Source organism: Bubalus bubalis, chromosome 6 (genome assembly GCF_019923935.1).
Source record: "Bubalus bubalis isolate 160015118507 breed Murrah chromosome 6, NDDB_SH_1, whole genome shotgun sequence".
Taxonomy (NCBI): domain Eukaryota; kingdom Metazoa; phylum Chordata; class Mammalia; order Artiodactyla; family Bovidae; genus Bubalus; species Bubalus bubalis.
The window spans coordinates 66,404,447-66,424,499 of NC_059162.1; the positions used below are offsets into that span (position 1 = coordinate 66,404,447).

The 20,053-nt window shown below is 41.1% G+C and overlaps 1 protein-coding gene across 3 annotated transcripts in view; it reads right to left on the reverse strand.

The window, feature by feature from the left end:
- Positions 1-580, reverse strand: part of GIPC2 (GIPC PDZ domain containing family member 2) — a 99,048-nt gene extending 98,468 nt beyond the window's left edge. Inside the window, exon 1 of one of the 3 annotated variants that reach the window (XM_045166118.1) lies at positions 200-574. In XM_045166118.1, the coding sequence (XP_045022053.1) occupies positions 200-439 (240 nt within the window). In that variant the 5' untranslated portion in view covers positions 440-574. Of the gene's footprint in view, positions 1-199 lie in introns of all 3 variants that reach the window. The other 2 variants (XM_045166120.1, XM_045166119.1) reach the window with 2 other exon arrangements.
- Positions 581-20,053: the final 19,473 nt, after the last annotated feature.

Below are 20,053 nucleotides of genomic sequence, written 5' to 3' on the forward strand. Positions count from 1 at the left end.
ACGTGACTCTCTCCGGTCCTGGGACTGCCGTTTTCCCTTCCCAGTAAAACAATCTGGCTGCCCCTGGGGCGCTCACGAGGGACCCCCACGAGGGACCCCATCCCTCTTTCTACCTCGGAATCGGGGAAGCGCAGCCGGAGCCAATTTAAGCCTGCGCAGCAGGGGTGGGAGATGCTGAGCCCCAGCGCCCGGCCCTTACCTCCGACGGAGGGATCTCAAACACGCCCGCGATCTTGGCATAGAGCTCCTGGATACTGGAGAAATTCTCCACTCTGCCCGTGGCGCTTCCGTGGGCCAGCTGCGTGTGGAAAACCAGCCTGCGGGCGGGCGCCGGAGGGCTGGGCAGGCTGCGGACAGCCGCATCCGTATGCTCGCCCTCCACCAGTCGGGAGGTCTCCTTGGTGTTGAATTTCTTTTTTCTCCGCAGCCCCAGGGGCATCTTGCCTGGCCGAGGGCGGCGGCCCACCTGCGCTGCCAGCGGGCTGCTGCCTCCTTGGCCGGCCCCCTGGACTTTGTGCCCAGCAGCCCGCCCGCTCGAGGCAGGTGCAGCCTGGGCTGGGCCAATAGCAGAGGGCCTTCGGCCGGGCCCCGTCTGGTCAGGGCCCCCTCCTCCACTGGGAGGAGCTGCACCTGCAGGCGGAGCGGCCACTAGCCCTCTGGAGGGATCTGCGAGAAGAAAAGTTGGACCTCAGGATAGGGAATGTTGCCTGCCTTTCCAGTTCTACAAAGATCAAGCCATCAGCCTCTGCTGCTGACCCTACCCCTATCCCGCGCCCTGAGGGGAATTCAGGATGCGGAAACAAGGAAGCATTCTGTGCTTTGGAGAGTGTCCCTAGATAGTTAAGATGCGTATCTTAAGGAATAATTTCAGTGAACCCAGACTCTTTCATCTTCTCTTACATAGGAAAATTCTACAGTCATTAACTTGAAATGTCTGTTCTTTGTGATTGGCAGTAATCTTTTGATATTCCAGTACATGTTTTTATCCAACAGAAACACTCATATATCCTGGCTCCTCCCTTACCTCTTCTAAGCAGTTTCTCAGAGCTATCTGAGAGGCTGTCTACTCAGCTAGAGTAAGGTCCTCAAAAGTGAAACTTAACTCGAAACTTCTAGGTTGTGCATGTTCTTCAGTTGATAACCCACTCCCTCATCTCATCTCCTAGCTTCTTTTCCCTCTTTAAAAAATAAAAAAATTTGGCTCAATTTCTATAAAAGGCTTAGGATGCTGATTCTACAGAGCACCACATCTTAGGATATAACATGATGGCCCTTCTGGTGACAGTCATAAACGTGTGGTAGGGGCTCACATGTTTGTGGCCGGGCCACATGCTTTCATGTCTGTACACAAAAGATAAGAATTTAAGTGGAAGACAATCTCCATCTTTTTTCTCTGTACCATTGGAGAAGGCAATGGCAACTCACTCTAGTACTCTTGCCTGGAAAATCCCATGGACGGAGGAGCCTGCTAGGCTACAGTCCATGGGGTCGCAAAGAATCAGACACCTGAGCGACTTCACTTTCACTTTTCACTTTCGTGCATTGGAGAAGGAAATGGCAACCCACCCCAGCATTCTTGTCTGGAGAATCCCAGGGACAGAGGAGACTGGTGGGCTGCCGTCTATGGGGTCGCACTGACGCAACTTAGCAGCAGCAGCAGCATATACCCTGCAAGGCAGAATTGGAAGGAAAAGTTTTGAGATTAGTACCGCATTAAATTTATAGTCACATACCCTCAGCTGACCCCTCAACAACTCTCAGTAATCCTTGTTACTTTTTCCTGGGTACCTTTCTCTCACCAGTTTCCCTGGTGGCTCAGATGGTGAAGCGTCTGCCTGCAATGTGGGAGACCCGGCTTCGATCCCTGGGTCAGGAAGATCCCCTGGGGAAGGAAATGGCAACCCATTCCAGTACTGTTGCCTGGAAAATTCCATGGATGGAGGAGCCTGGTAGGCTACAGTCCATGGGGTTGCAAAGAGTTGGACACGACTGAGTGACTTCACTTTCACTTTCTCTCCCAAATGTTCAGCACTCTACCTAAGTGATTTCTCCACCTCTGCCCTCCTTGATCTCTGCAGAAAACCCTATTTCATTCTACAGAGGAAACTGAGGCCATTCAGTGTGACTCCTGAACTTCCTTAATTCCCAACCCCTTGTCTGTAACTCCACTCACCTCCTTTCTCCAAACTCTGAAGAAATCTCTTCTTTTTACTTCACCCTGGTTCTGATCTCTTCATTCCTCAAGGGTCTCTATGCTTAAGCTACCAGCTGACTCTTGTTTCTCCTCCCCACTCGGTGCCACCCACTGATGGTCAAAAGCCCAAATATTTCACGTTGTTTTCAAGTCCTCCACACCTCCACCCCTGCAGTCACCTCTACATTTTCACAACCAAGCAAAACAGCCTTAAATTATTAGCTGCATTTCCTCAATTCCTCTTTGCTCTTAGACTCGCTGTGATCAGACTTTACCCCCATGTGTCACTGAAATTGCTCTTACTATGGTCAGCATTTAGTCATCAGATATGATAAACACTTCTCGGTCTTTATCTTACTTCAACTTTTGGAGTATCTGACTGCATTGACCACCTTTATTCTTAAATCATGCCTCTGTTTTGGATTCTGTCTACTGAAATAAAAATGTACAATATGGGAGTTCTGAGTTTCTGTTTTATTTGGAGATTTACTAAGGACTGAAGAGCACCAAAGAATTGATGCTTTCAAACTGTGGTCCTGGAGAAGATTCTCAAGAGCTCAGTTGGACAGCAAGGAGATCTAACCAGTTAATCCTAAAGGAAATAAACCCTGAATATTCATTGCAAGGACTGATGCTGAAACTGAAACTTCAATACTTTGACCACTTCAATACTTTTCAATACTTTGATGTGGCTGACTCATTGTAAAAGACCCTGATCCAGGGAAGTTTGAGGGCAAGAAGAGAAACAGGTGACAGAGGATGAGCTGGTTGGATGGCATCATCGACTTAATGGACAGGAGTTTGAGTAAACTCCGGAGGATAGTGAAGGACAGGGAAGCCTGTCATGCTGCAGTTCACGTGGTGACGAAACGTCAGACACGACTTAGTGACCAAGCAACAACAATAGCCCAGTGTGTGCAATGTGAAAGTTGAACCATAAAGAAGACTGAGTGCAGAAGAACTGATGCCTTCCAACAGTGGAGAAGACTCTTGAGAGTCCCTCGGACTGCAAGGAGGTCAAACCAGTGAATCCTAAGGGAAATCAACCCTGAATACTCCTTGGAAGAGCTTATGCTGAAGCTAAATCTCCAGTACTTTGGTAACTTGATGCAAAGAGTTGACTCATTGGAAAAGACCCTGGTGCTAGGAAAAGTTAAAGGCAAAAGGAGAAGAGGGCAGCAGAGAATGAGGTAGTTAGATAGCATCACTGACTCAATGGATATGAATGTGAGCAAGCTCTGGGAGATAATGGAAGACAGAGGAGCCTGGTGTGCTGCAATCCATGGGGTCACAAAGAGTCAGACATGAGTTAGTGACTGAACAACAACATAGCCCAAGAGACAGCCCCTTAGATAGCCTGAAGAACTGCTCAGATGAGGGGGGAGATCAGTGTGTATGTGATTTTGGCAAAGGGGGTAGGTACATGCAAGCAAGCACACATCTCAGTAGAAGGTTGCTGCTAGTCGTGTGGAACCTTCATTAATGGTTTTAGTGCTTTTCTAAGTGTGAGAAGATGCAAGAACCCAGGTTTATAAAAAAAATTTCCTCTCAAAATATTTGACTATCTGAAGCCTTGTTCTACCAGTGTTCCCAAAGTCTTGCTCTTAATCTGTGTCCTGACCTCCTTTCAGGGTGTGTTAAAGGTCAGCAGCTGCAGTGGCTAATAACTCAATTCCAGTTGTGATATCTACAAATTGGTATGAACTCCTCTCTTCTTGAAATCGCTAAGATATCTTAAAATTCCTGCACTTGTCAGGAGGTGTCCTTCATTATTCACCTGATAAGGCTGCTGGGAACCTAAAAGTTTCCAATTTCTGGAGGAATCAAGTAGAGAGAAAAGACAAATGTTTCAATTCTGCTTACAAGGATTGTTTTTTGTTGTAGTCCTTAAGTCCTGTCTGATTCTTTGTGACCTCATGGTCTGTAGCCTGCCCGACTCCTCTGTCCATGGGATTTTCCAGGCAAGAATACTGGAGTGGGTTGCCATTCCTTCTCCAGGGGATCTTCCCCACCCAGGGATCAAACCCATGTCTCCTGCATTGGCAGGCAGATTCTTTACCACTGAGCCAACTGGGAAGCCCCTTCTTTTCCCTCAACAACACACATTTTCACTCCTCATATCTTTTATTGAAAATACAACTTATACTTTTATTGCATACTGAAATGTTTCCATTATTATTTCTAGTAGCTTTAATACATATTTTAATTAGAATTCTCAACTCTTGAAAATCAATTTCTAGTGAAAAATAAGAAGTAAGCACTTAGGAACTTTTACATTATCATCCTAAACATGGGCAAAATTTTAAATATTATTCATAATGTTTAAAAACATGTGCTTTCTTATAGAAAATGTCCCAGTGTTGCAGCAAACATACTTATTAATAGTCCTAAATATCTTTAGTTTCTCTGTAAAAGAAACCCAATGTTCAGTAATTAATGTTTCAGTATCTTATTTTATTTGAGAATGACCTAGTCAATAAACTTTCATCATTAATTTAATTTAGTAAAACTCTAAAATTTTAAGTTTCCAAAATCTGGAGAAGCTATTTTTAAGTAGATAGGCCTAAAACATAATTATTCCTAAAGAGTTTACATAAATACTCTTATCTTATTTACATTTAATGTACTTATAAACAATGTTATCATACCAAGTGATTTTTCTTCCTTATAAATTTTGCACCGGATATAATAAGGTCTTATTTGACTTCTAGTAAACCTAGGTACAATCATACTATTATACTTAATGTTGATAGCTCTAAAGATATGTCTGTATTAAACCAACAAACTTAAACTAACTTTAATAATAAATATTAATTTAATACTGAATATTTCCCAGTTCATATGAACCTGAAATTCATTTGGGTTGGTTTCTTTTATATTTCTCAGAATTTATGTAAGCACTTAATTTTTGTTAAATCAACTAAATAGAACTCATTTCCAAATTAATTTTGGTTATACCACCTGGAGGTAGAGACATATCATATCTCTAACATACATACAGACATATATACATCCATGTAGACACAGAGATCTCACAATTTGATTTTAAAACTTAGCCATGAATCAAGTATTACACTATAAAACTCACTAGTTTATAAATAACAGTTGGAATACATTGTTTACTCACCTGAATTTAAAAAGGCTTTTCCCTTCTTTTTTTTCTCAGTCTCAGGAGTTGGAGATGGTCTAGGATAAGAGATGAGTTCCTAAGAGCCCTGGTAGAATGTACACATCTCAAGACACAAAAAGAGAAATGCAAGTTTCTCCTAGAAGGACTTGTTCTCTTAGGATCAGGATTGTGAAAAGACGTTTCATCAAGCTGGCTTTTTTTAACTTAACTGCATAAGCAATAAAAGAGCCCATTTTAACCAGTTGAGGGGACAAAATTTCCTTTAATTCTCAATTAAGTTGGTACTTGTAAATATAAGTTTTATATAACCTGACTTGAGTTTTGGTGGGAGGCTGGCCTTCTGACAACCCTCATTTAGGAAAAATGTTAGGCCAGCCTCCCACCTAGTCAACCAGACCACTCAGTGTCTTTCTGAGAAAACTCCAGTATCTTTCAAATGGAGAGCCTGTTCTATACCACTAAACAAAACTTTGGTTCATCAACCAATAATTGGAAGATCTAAGAACCAGAAGAGCTTACTCCAATTTGTCTGGACACACCAAGGAGGTAGACACTCACTAGGGGCCCTGCTGGTACCAAGGCTCCAGCTCCACATAGAATTCAGGTAAAGGAGAGAAGTTTGTTCTAGGTCCCTGTTGTTCATGCTCAGTCGCTTCAGTCATGTCTGACTCTTTGTAACCCTATGGACTGTAGCCCGCCAGGCTCTTCTGTCTGTGGAATTTTTCAGGCAAGAATACTACAGTGGGTTGCCATGCCTTCCTCCAGGGGATCTTCCCCCCTCTGCACCCACCCAGGGTTCAAACCTGTGTCTCTTACATCTCCTGCATTGGCAGGCAGGTTCTTTACCACTAGCTCCACCCGGGAAGCCCCTGGTTCCCTTAGTGGTCACCAAAACTATCAACTGAAATAAAAACACTGAATGTGAGAGCTCTTAGTTTCAGTTTTATTGAGAGACGTAGGACTATAAACCAGGAGACAGCCTCTTGGAGGGCTCTGAGGAACTGCCCAAAAGAGGTAAGCGGGGAGGTCAGTGTATATGTGATTTTGGCAAAGGGAGTACATATAAGCAGACACACATCTCAGTAGAAGGTTGCTGCTAGTCATGAGGATCAGATATCTTCATTAATGGTTTTGGTGCTTGTTCAATTGTGGAAAGATGCAAGAATCCAGGTTCATAGAAAATTCTCCTGAAAATATTTAACTGTCTGAAAGCTTGTTCTGCCAGTATGTGCCAAAGCACAGAGTACCTCAACCTGACCTCCTGTCAGGATATGTTAAAGGTTAGCAGCTGCAGTGACTAATAACTCAATTCTTGTAGAGCCGAATGGTGATCAACCTTCACTAGTTGGGGTACCTCTCCTGTCTTTACTAAGAGCTACTCTCGAGGAACTGTGTTCTGGAGGCATTTTTTCTTGGCCATCTTGTCTTTCTACCCTACATACTCTCCCTGATTGACCACTTCTAGTCTTCTGGTTTCAGTAGATGTTGTTGACCTCCAAATTTGTATCTGCAGTTCAATCTGCCAGAAAGAGAATGCACTGTAGGAGACTAAAATTGAGATTGTACAAACTCATCCTTTCTCCTGAAAATATCTTTGTTTCTCTTGATTTCACTAATCATGATAACATACTCTGTGGCCCAAACCAGACATATTGGAGTCATCATACCAAGCTTTTTCCTTTTCCCTAACCTCTTGGGTCAATTCAGGCCTGAAATTTTCTGTTTTTCAAATTGAGGTTCATGTGTGCATGCATATTCAGTCATGTCCAACCCTTTGCAACCCCGTGGACTGTAGCCCACAGTCTCCTCTGTCCATGGAATTCTCCAGGCAAGAATACTGGAGTAGGTTGCCATGCCCTTCTCCAGGGCATCTTCCCAACCCAGGGATCAAACCCACATCTCTTATGTCTCCTCCATTGGCAGGAGGGTTCTTTACCCACTAGCACCACCTGGAAAAGCCCAATATTACCCTTAGACCTGAGGAAAAGATATGGACTCCATAGGTTCAAGGGATATGGTCACCCAGAACTCATGCCCTCCCTTCTAGAACCTGCTCTGGATACCCAGGATCCTGGATTTCCCTGCCCAGGTGGGCCCAAGTCTGGTTCCAAAAACTGCATAGTTTTTTCCCAGGGTCAAGGCAGGCCCACACCTGATATGCACAAAGGTATGCCTGGGTGGGGTGGGGGGTGGGGGGCGGTGGCCCAGGAGCCGCTCTTTGCACAGTATGAGGTGGGGGAAGGGGAGGAGCACAGAGCAGAGCTTCAGAGGAATAGAATGGGGTAGTCTTCAGGCATAGACCTGTTTCTCCCCACGTCCCGCTACACTCCTCTATGTAACTGGGAACCTCAAATATTGAACCTGACCTTTTAGATCATTATTAAAATGTATTGGTCACATAGGAAGCTAGAACATACATTATTTGACAGTTTGTTTTTAAGCAATTATTTTTCAGTAGTTAGGATATGGTATCTGGGTGTCCATGTCCCACATATATGCCTACCCTGACCTCATTTTCCTCCCCAGGTCACTGGACCAAACTCTGCTGCTGCTGCTAAGTCACTTCAGTCATGTTTGACCCTGTGCAACCCCATAGACGGCAGCCCACCAGGCTCCCCTGTCCCTGGGATTCTCCAGGCAAGAACACTGGAGTGGGTTGCCATTTCCTTCTCCAATGTATGAAAGTGAAAAGTGAAGGTGAAGTCGCTCAGTCAGGTCCGACTCTTAGCGACCCCATGGACTGCAGCCTACCAGGCTCCTCCACCCATGGGATTTTCCAGGCAAGAGTACTGGAGTGGGGTGCCATTGCCTTCTCCGTGTATATGTAATATATATCAGTAAATATGACTGGCTATAATAAACTGATCTTTGTTTCTTCCTACCTAAGATAAATGATTAACTACAACTAATCAAAAATATTGTCTTTGCTTTATATCTAGGCTTACACTTCAACTTAGGTTATTAATCTGTATTTCCACTAAGTAGCATTTCATGTTTCTAGCCCAAGTATGAGTGAGTCACAAAAAAAATTCTAGGATTAAATTAATATAAACTTACATGTCCGCCAAAAGCAATAATATTACCTTGTTTGAAAGAAAAGGTGTAGTCATCAAATGAATCATAAGACAGATTTACTAACTTGTTTTTGTTTTTCCCAGGAAACATAACCTCTAATTACATGTAACATTAGGAATTCTGAAGAAATACACACTGCCCACCAAAACACACACTACCCAACCTCCTCAACACCCTTCCCTTCCCCGACCCCAGTTATATATGTATCCAATAAGCAAGTACTTGGGAGAAAATAAACACAGGATTTGTTAAACCCTATGCAGTTTTCCCTGGAACTAAAGATAGTGTGTTTTATAGTTGCATGGCAACACTGAACAACTGAAGATGACAAGTAGGCACAGAAATAACCCTTATTTAGCTGAAATCCAGATTAAATCCTTGTAGGAATAATTGGAAATTGAGAACTGGAAAGTGGGAAGAAGAAAAGAAAACAAAGTAATATAGTGGGATGAATAAAGTTAATAATAAGTAGATGTTCACTGAGCACCCACTGTGTGCCTGGCATAGTGTCCACTATATTACATGCATCATCTCATCCATGGACACTTAGAGAAAATCCTCTGGCTTGGAATCCAACTTACTCTGCATCTCCAAGGTTACAGTAAATAAAAGAGTAAAGAAACAAAAATAATGTGAACAGTAAACTAAATTAACATAAGTCCTTCTATACTAATATAAATATTAAAAAGCTGTGTAGGATTTAGAAAGTCTAAGAAGTCACATATTTTAATCATTCAAGAACTATATTCAAAACTGAAAATAGTAATTAGTTGGCATATAAGCCCTTGATGACTCTTCAGAGTTGGCCAAATAATTTCCTTTATACAGAATCCAAAATAGTATTTAGAGCAAAGACTGTTTAGAGTAACAAATATTTTTAATGAAAATAATAACTAACCTTTGAATGTGAGATGTCAAGACATAGCAAGGGCAAAAAAAGTATTTTTTCTTGGGAAAAATTATCTCATGTAAGGGTAAAAATTCTGGAGCAGTTATATGTCAAAAATATGAAATCTGAGGTTGATCTACTATCCATTTGCTGGGGGAAAAGGTAACAGATTGTAAGCACCTGATAGTCATTAGTGGTGATGAGATAATTGTCCCCAACTGTTCCATTTTTAATTTGAAATACATGCAAATAACCAGTTCTCAAACATGCCCAAATATTTTTCATACTGTTCCTCGGTCTTACTGGAAAAATTATAGTAGTAAATGTTATCCAGAAATATTTTGCCATGCTTGATAATTAAAATTAGAAAACTGAGCTTACCCAGAAAGCTTTAAAACTATAATTTTATCTGAAAACTCATAATCAGTATAATATAATTTCCATCATTTAAGGTAATATAGTTCGATTTTTGGCTTCCCTAGTGGCTCAGTAGTAAAGAATCCACCTGCCAGGCAGGAGACGTGGGTTTGATCCCTGGATTGGAAATATCCCCTGGAGAAGGAAATGGCAGTTTACTCCAATATTCTTGCCTGAAGAATCCCATGCACAGAGGAACTTGGTGTGCTACAGTCCATGGGTTACAAACAGTCAGACATGACTTCAAGACTGAGCATGCACACACACATTTTATTAAACAGAAATTATATGGTGATACTGGGGCCAAGTAAAGACTAGTTAGGAAAAAACACAAGCCTGAATCTGCACGGTATTGCTGGCACCAGCCAGAAATGGAAAGCTATTGCATGACATTCCACTTTGGGTGGCCCTGAAACACTTCTTGAAGGGAAATCCCCTCAGTGTGCAGAAATTTAGGCTGCTCATTTGATTGTCCACTTTGCATGGAGAGAAAAATGCCCTGGTATCTACTTAGGCCACATTCTCCTGAATAGTCTTCAGTTCAGTTCAGTTGCTGCTGTTTCCAACTCTTTGCAACCCCATGGACTGCAGCAAACCAGGCTTCCCTGTCCATCAACAACTCCCGGAGGCTACTCAAACCAATGTCCATCGAGTCGGTGATGTCCATCTAATAATCTCATCCTCGGTAGTCCCCTTCTCCTCCTGCTTGCGATCTTTCCCAGCATCGGGGTCTTTTCCAATGAGTCAGTTCTTCCCATCAGGTGGCCAAAGTACCAGAGCTTCAGATTCAGCATCAGTCCTTCCAATGAATATTCAGGACTGATTTCCTTTAGGATGGACTGGTTGGATCTCCTTGCAGTCCAAGGAACTCTGAAGAGTCTTCTCCAACACCACAGTTCAAAAGCATCATTTCTTCAGCACTCAGTTTTCTGTATGCTCCAACTCTCACATCCATACATGACTACTAGAAAAAACATAGGCTTGACTAGACGGACCATTGTTGGCAAAGTAATGTCTCTGCTTTTTAATATGCTGTCTAGGTTGGTCATAGCTTTTCTTCCCAGGAGCAAGTGTCTTTTAATTTCATGACTGCAATCACCATCTGCACTGATTTTGGAGATCAAGAAAACAAAGTCTGTCACTGTTTCCCCATCTATTTGCCATGAAGTGATTGGACCAGATGCCATGATCTTATTTTTTGAATACTGAGTTTTAAGCCAGCTTTTTCACTCTGCTGTTTCACTTTCATCAAGAGGCTCTTTAGGTCCTCTTCGATTTCTGCCACAAGGGTGGTGTCATCTGCATATCTGGGGTAATTGATATTTCTCCTGGCAATCTTGATTCCAGATTGTGCTTCTTCCAGCCCAGCATTTCATATGATGTACTCTGCATATAAGTTAAAATATACAGGATGAAAATGTACAACCTTGACATACTCCTTTCCCGATTTGGAACCAGTCTGTTGTTCCATGTCCAGTTCTAACTGTTGCTTCTTGACTTGCATACATATTTCTCAGGAGGCAGGTCATGTGGTCTTGTATTCCCATCTCTTTAAGAATTTTCCAGTTTGTTGTGATCCACACAGTCAAAGACTTTGGTGTAGTCAATAAAGAAGAAGTAGATGTTTTTCTGGAACACTCTTGCTTTTTTGATGATCCAATGGATGTTGGCAATTTGACCTCTGGTTCCTCTGCCTTTTCTAAATCCAACTTGAACATCTGGAAGTTCACAGTTCATGTACTGTTGAAGCCTGGCTTGGAGAATTTTGAGCATTACTTTGCTAGCATGTGAGATGAATGCAATTGTGTGGTAGTTTGAGCATTCTTTGACACTGCCTTTCTTTGGAATTGGAATGAAAACTGACCTTTTCCAGTCCTGTGGCCACTGCTGCGTTTTCCAAATTTGCTGGCATATTGAGTGCAGCACTTTCACAGCATCATCTTTTAGGATTTAAAATAGCACAACTGGAATTCCATCACTTCCACTAGCTTTGTTTGTAGTGATGCTTCCTAAGGCCCACTTGACTTCGCATTCCAGGATGTCTGGCTGTAGGTGAGTGATCACCCCATCATGGTTATCTGGGTCATGAAGATCTTTTTTGTGTAGTTCTTCTGTGTATTCTTGCCACCTCTTCTTAATATCCTCGCTTCTGTTAGGTCCATATCATGGCTCTCCTTTATTGTGCACATATTTGCATGAAATGTTCCCTTGGTATCTCTAATTTTCTTGAAGAGATCTCTAGTCTTTCCATTCTATTGTTTTCCTCTATTTCCTTGCATTGATCACTGAGGAAGGCTTTCTTATCTCTCTTTGCTATTCTTTGGAACTCTGCATTCAAATGGGTATATCTTTCCTTTCTTCCTTTGCCTTTTGCTTCTCTTCTTTAGTCAGCTATTTGTAAGGCCTCCTCAGACAACCATTTTGCCTTTTTGCATTTCTTTTTCTTGAGGATGGTCTTGATCACTGCCTCTTGTCATGAACCTCTTCTCATGATCACTGTCATGAACCTCCATCCATAGTTCTCCAGGCATTCTGCCTATCAGATCTAATCCCTTGAATCTATTTGTCACTTCCACTGTATAATCATAAGGGATTTGGTTTAGGTCATACCTGAATGGTCTAGTGGTTTTCCCTACTTTCTTCAATTTAAGTCTGAATTTAGCAATAAGGAGTTCATGATCTGAGCCACAGTCAGCTCCTGCTCTTGTTTTTGCTGACTGTATAGAGCCTCTCCATCTTTGGCTGCAAAGAATATAATCAATCTGATTTTGGTATTGACCATCTGGTGATGTCCTTGTGTAGAGCCTTCTCTTGTGATGTTGGAAGAGGGTTTGCTATGACCAGTGCGTTCTCTTGGCAAAATTCTGTTAGCCTTTGACCTGCTTCATTTTGTACTCCAAGGCCAAATTTGCCTGTTACTCCAGGTATCTCTTGACTTCCTACTTTTGCATTCCAGTCCCCTATAATGAAAAGGACATCTTTTGGGGGTGTTAGTTCTAGAAGGTCTTGTAGGTCTTCACAGAACCATTCAACTTCAGCTTCTTCAGCATTATTGGTTCGGGCATAGACTTGGATTACTGTGATATTGAATGCTTTGCCTTGGAAACCAACAGAGATTATTCTGTTGTTTTTGAGATTGTATCCAAGTACTTCATTTCAGACTCTTTTGTGTGACTATGATGACTACTCCATTTCTTCTAAGGGATTCTTGCCCACAGTAGTAGATATAATGGTCATCTGAATTAAATTCACCCATTCCAGTCCATTTTAGTTCACTGATTCCTAAAATGTTGATGTTCACTCTTGCCATCTCCTCTTTGACCACTTCCAATTTGCCTTGATTCATGGACCTTGATTGAGGACTCACACATCCTCAAACAGATAACTGAGAATAATTTTTAAACATCAAGGTCTTTTTTTCTAGTTGTTGTTTTTCTAGTTGTTTACACTCTGTTTATCAGTAGCTGACATGCAGGTGCATTGTTTGATATATTAAATTATCTTTATTAATAAATATAGTCTCTTCAGCAGAAAAAATTCTTTGAAAAGACTTAATGGGGGGGAAATAATGTAAGGTCAATTGGTATAGAAAGGCTGAAACCAAGACTACAAAATAAATTGCTTCTACCATAAAATATTATGTTTTTTAAAACTTTTGATTGTAAATGTTTTCTGTACTTTAATTTTCAAAAGGTAAGAATTTAAAACTCCAAAAATGTGCAGGAATGTTATCTCCTATATATGAATCAGCTGCCTAAGAGCTATAGAACCATATGTCTTTTAAATTCTTCATTTGAAAATCTTCAGCCAAATATAAATTTTTAACTTACTGTAATTTAAAATGTATTGGTAAACTTTTCTTTTAATATCATCCTGTCCATAGCTCATTGGAAAAGACTCTGATGCTGGGAGGGATTGGGGGCAGGAGGAGAAAGGGACGACAGAGGATGAGATGGCTGGATGGCATGACTGACTCGATGGACGTGAGTCTGAGTGAACTCCAGGAGTTGGTGATGGAGAGGTAGGCCTGGCGTGCTGCGATTCATGGGGTCGCAAAGAGTTGGAAACGACTGAACGACTGAACTGAACTTAACTGTCCATAGCTAGTATTCTTTATATATTATCTTATTCTATTAGGAAGAAAAAAATATTCTCCATTTACAAATAGGCAAAACAAGCCTGAAAAGAAATTTGATTGAGTCTCCATAGCCTGAAAGCCAGGATCAGAGGTCAACACCTTGACATTTTCTAGTTCCATTTTCTTTTTTTAACATTATCTTCTGCCTCTTGGGTATGAATTAGGAAACATTATATCAGCACTGTTTGAAAATTAGACTGTAAATCTTAAATGTATTTTTCTTCTTTTCAGTAAAGGTTCCTGTTTTTCAGGACTTTTATAATTGCTATTCCTTTTTCCTTAAATGCTCTCCTACCAGGTCTTGGACAGCTGTCCCCTTTGCGTCACTGAGGTCTGAGTACAAATGTCACTCTTCACAAAGAGGCATTCTTTGGCTGCACTGTTCTTTCTTTACCAGACAGTTTCTATCCCACTTTTTTTTTTTCTTAATGCTTATCATCATCCAAAAAATATATTATTTTTAAACGTTTTTATTTTTAGCTTCCATGACTGGAACATAAGGTCTTTAGTGATGGGACTGTATTGTTCACATCTTCAACAGTGATGTACATACCACATACTCAGTAAAGACTTGTCTAATAACTAACTGGCTTTTTTAAATAAAATGATAAATTAATTTTATTTTGATACTTTGAAAATTTTTAAATGAAAACAATATGTTCTAATAAAATATAAAATTTAAAAATAAATAAATAAAAATAAAATTTAGAGAATTTGGAAACAACAATATGTGAAAAATAAACTCCTTAGAAATCATGAATTTGAATTTTTTTCAAAAAAAGTAAGCATGTGCTCCAGCTCAGAGTGAGCTGGGGCTCAGACGCAGTGCTCACTGGATGCCCCCATCCTGCAACCTCTCTCCTGCTGCTCCCCCTGCCCGCCTCCTTCTTCCTTCGCTCCCTTCCTCCAGCTCAAGTTCCCTGATGCCTGAACCCAGAGCTGAAATCTGATGGAACCACCACAGTGTTTGCTCCTAGATTCCTGGTTTCCCAGAAGATGAAATACCCAAGGCGGCACTGCTGATCAACCAAGGTGAGGATGGTCTGTTGAATAAATGATACTGTGACCACTGATTGAAAGTGAAAAGTAAACGTGTTAGTCCAGGCTCTTCTGTCCCTGGGATTCTCTAGGCAAGAATACTGGAGAGGGTAGCCATTCCCTTCTCCAGGGGATCTTTCTGGAGATCCCTCTTTGCAGGCAGATTCTTTACTGTATGAGCCAGCAAGGAATATTCAGGTGGAAATAATGAAACTGGAGGCCTGCCTCATACCATACAGAAAAAGTACTTCTAGGTAGATTAATACTTTTAAAACATTGAAAACATTTTTTTTAATATATTAATAAGATCTTTTGGACTTCAAGATAGGGAAAGATTTCTGAAGACACAAAAAGTCCAGATTATACAAGAAGTGATTGAGAAACCAGATTACATTAAAAATTAATCGTTTCTATTCACCAAATAATGCCATGAAGAAAACCCAGAAGACAAACCACAACCTTGAAAGACATATTTGCAAACACATTTAATCAATGAGCTTCCCTGGTGGCTCAGATGGTAAAGCATCTGCCCGTAATGTGGGAGACCTGGGTTCGATCCCTGGGTTGGGAAGATCTCCTGGAGAAGGAAATGGCAACCCACTCCAGTACTCTTGCCTGGAGAATCCCACGGACGGAGGAGCCTGGTAGGCTACAGTCCATGGGGTCTCAAAGAGTCGGACACAACTGAGCAACTTCACTTTCACTTTTCAATTAATGTACAGAATATACAGAACTACAATAAGAAAACAGAAATAACCCAATAAAAAATGAAAAAGTCAGAGACAGTCATTTCATTTCACCAAAGAGAGAACACCATTGAGCAGTAAGCTGGTGAGAAGCTGCTCACTCATCAGTAGTCAAGGAAATGCAAAAGAAGAACAGGATGAGATGCTGTTTTTACATCCAGTTTGTAAGAGCTCTGACAATATGATTTTAACTACTTTGGAGAACAGAAATTATCATATGAACTTGGACACATCCTAAGATATGTCTTTTCTCTTCAGGGTATTTACCCTAAAGAAATTTCTGCACGTGTGTGCTGAGGGCAATCAACGGACAAGAATTTTCTCAGCAGTGTTGTACATGGTAAGCAAGACCCAAAGACAACCCAAATATCCATCTTTGGTAGGTGGTGTGTGCTTATACAGTGGAATAGTATCCTGCAATAAAAATGAACTCCAGTTCCAGGAAACGAAACAGATAAATCTCAAAGCCATGTTGCTGCTGCTACTGCTGCTAAGTCACTTCAGTCGTGTCCGACTCTACGACCCCATAGACGGCAGCCCACCAGGCTCCTCCATCCATGGGATTTTCCAGGCAACAGTACTGGAGTGAGGTGCCGTCGCCTTCTCCTCAAAGACATGTTAAGCAACAGCAAAACACAAAAGGAAATATGAATCTCACCACGGAACACTGAAAAACATACAAACCAAATATATTCTTAGGAATACAGAAGAAAGTATACCAAAAGCCAGAAAAAGATTATTGTAAAATCAGGTCACTGGTCACCTGTAAGGGAGGGAAGAGGTTAGTGCTGGAAAGGGTACACAGGGTGCTTTGGGGTCCTAGAAATGTTCTAATAACTTTTTTGCCTTGCTGGTATATAGCATCTTAGTTCCCTGACCAGAGATTGAACCCACACCTGCTACAGTGGAAGCACAGAGTCTTAACCACTGGACCACCAGGGAAGTCTCCAGTGTTCTAATTCTTGACTTGGGAAGAAAAACAAGCTAGATTCTGTGTGTGCTAAAAGATAGCACACTGCTCACATTTCCTGGAGGAGACTTCGGTAACCACACCTAGTTGTAAGGGAGGCTGGCATTGTAGTTTAGCTGTCTGTGTCCACTGCTCCTTCCCTCAGCTCCTGACATCTGAGCAGATACCAGTCAAAATGTTGTTGAATGAATATTGGCTGTGTGACTCTGGACAAGCAAATCAACCTCTAAAGACATTTGTCCTCTCTTTACTTAATGCCATGTGATTTTAAACACAGGTCATTATAAAACAACTCTCTGACTATAAATGTAGCACATGCTCCTTGAAGAAAATTTTTTAAATTGAAAAATTAAAATGAAGGCAACAGTTATCCTTAATCTCACCATCTCAAAGTCTTCACTGTTATACATTCTGATTTCTTTTTCTCCAGTCTTTTTTCTTCCTTTTCTAAATTTATATTTATCTATTTGGCTATGCCGGGTCTTAGTTGTGGCATGCAGGATCTTCAGTCTTTGTTGCAGCACATGGGGTCTTTAGTTGCAACATGTGGGATCTAGTTCCCTGATCAGGGATTGAACTTGGGCTCCCTGCATTGGGAGCATGGAATGTTAACTACTGGACCACTAGGGAAGTCGCTCCAGTCTTTTTCTATAGATACACTATAGATAGCATCATACCCTAATTTTAAAAATTTGACCTGCTGCAAAAAATAATTTGAAAAGAAAAATTTGAAGTCATCACTCCATAATTTTCCTTCTTAGAAATACAATATTTTCAAGTGTCCTTCTTAGAAATACAATATTAGAGATTGTTTTACTAAACCTTTTATTTTTTTTTTAAACGTTTTATCAATGAGGACACCTAAAGCAGAGAAGTTAAACCACCTGCCCAAGGTCACAAATGTTGGTTATTAGTAAAACCTGATGCCTAATAGTATTCTTCCCACCAACGTTTTTTTTTCCTTCATTAGTGGATCATATTTTAAATAGGCCACCCTCTAGTGCTATATTATTATGCAGTTTATTTCAGCCTATACTTCAGAAGTAAACAAAAAATTACTCATTAAAAAAAAGAATAAAGGCACATTCATAGTCTTTCTCCAAAGACACTTGTTAAAATATATCATTACTAGCTTAGGCATCTTAAAAATTGCACTAATACAAACAACTAAAATATATTATAAGCAACTACCAATCACCCTTATAAGAAGCTTTTTAAATCTATTAGGATTTAAAACTTATGTGGTTCTGGTATGAGACAGTAATGATCTGCTCCACAGATCTACTCCCCAATGAGACTGGTGAAAATTATTTTTAAAAACAACTATTTAAAGTCTCTGGAAATTGTTCTAATGGCCTATAGCACATAAAGAAAGAAACATTTATTCAAGGAAAGCCACTACAATTTTATAAGAATAGTGAGAATCTGGTATTTGAACCAAGAACCACACTACCCCTCCCTCTTCCAACTCAGTGAGATGGAAATTCCACTCCAGACCACCACAGCCAAGAAAACCCTGTTTCTCCAACAGGAGGAATTATAACCCAGTCAGAAGATTATCTTCTAGGAAGTCAGGATGCAAGTATTTCTCATATTGTCCTGTTATCTGTTGCTGAGGCTAAGTTCTGAGTGCATGCAAGGGAGAGTTGGGGGCTTCCCTGGTCGCTCAGTGGTAAAGAATCTGCCTGCAATGCAGAAAATGCAGGAGACACGGGTTCAATCCCTGGTTGGGAAGATCCCCTGGAGGAGGGCATGGCAAGCCACTCCAATATTCTTGCCTGGAGAATCTCCAAGGACAGAGGAGCCTGGAGGGCTACAGTCCATAGGGGTCGCAAACAGTTAGACACGATTGAAGTGACTTAACATACACACACAAGGGAGAGTTGAGGGATCACTTCTTCTACTCTCGAATTAGGATGAAGGCTCTACCTTGGGAGTGGCACAGCCGAGAAGCCTGGAGCCTTCAGTGCCATTACACTGATTGGCAGAGTTTCCATGCTGGGAGAGATGAGCTGAGATCTGGTGTCACTCTCAAATTGTCCCCACCTCAGAAGCACTCATCTCCGAAAGCTGGGGTGTCACTCAGAAAGACTGGCAATATTGTTCCTACCTGCCATCATTAATTTGCCTGAGAGAGAAAAGAGACAAGTGAGAGGAAGCCTCCTGGGATCAGAACAAATCTCAAACAAGATTTCAGTACTGTTCTTTCAAAGGAATTTGATTGGATCAGTTTGTGGAGCACTTTATGGCCCAAGGGTGTTGTGTCAGTCAGCAATGTAACCTCAGGGTGTGGTCAGGGAGACAAAGAAAGCCTTACTAAAACCACTGTCAACCTGGGGTGACTGAGCATACTCAAGTCTGCATCCTCTGAAGAGCAATAACAGAGGCTTTCCATCACAAGGGAAAATAAACTTCACTAAATTATTCAGCCAGTCTCTAAACATGTAAATATTGTTGTTTAGTTGCTAAGCCACGTATGACTCTTTTGCAACCCCATGGACTGTAGCCCACCAGGCTCCTCTGTCCATGTCCACGGTATTTTCCAGGCAAGAATACTGGAGGGGGTTGCCATTTCCTTCTCCAGAGGATCTTCTCAACCTGGGACCAAACCTGCACCTTCTGCATTGCAGGTAGATTCTTTACCATTGAGCCACGTGGGAAGCCTGCAAACATATAAATAACAAGTCCAAAAAGAAAGTGGGGACCAGTACCTAGAGTTGCCTGAAAATGCTTAATTTCAAAAAATAAATAACAAAACATACAAACAATGTATGATCCCTCCATCAGAAAGTAAGAAGGCATAAGAACTGCATGTGAAGCAACCAGATGTTGGGTTTAACAGACAAAAATTTCAAAGCAGCCATTATAAATAGTTTCAAAGAACAAAAGAAAACCATGATTAATTATAGAAGATATGATGATCATGTCTCATCAAATAGAGAATGTCAATACAGAAAACTTATGAAAAACAAACAAATGGAAATTCTAGAGCTAAAATGACAATAACTGAAATAATTCACTAGAGGGGCTCAACAGTAGATTTGAACTGGCAGGAGGAAAAAAATTAGCAAACTTGAAGATAGATTGATAAAGATATAATTAATAGAATAGAGAGAATGAAGAAAGAATAGACAGAAAAAAGAATGAAGGAAAATGAGCAGAGCCTCAGGAAATGTGGAACACCATTAAATTCATGGTGGACTTTGCCGGTGGCTCAGATGGTAAAGCATCTGCCTACAATGTGGGAGACCTGAGTTCAATCCCTGGGTTGGAAAGATCTCCTGGAGAAGGAAATGGCAACTCACTCCAGTATTCTTGCCTGGAAAATCCCATGGACAGAGGAACCTGGTAGGCTATAGTCCATGGGGTCATAAAGAGTCTGACACGACTGAGTAACTTCACTTTCACTTTCATGCAATACTGTAGTACCAAAAGGAGGAGAGAGAGAGAGAAAAA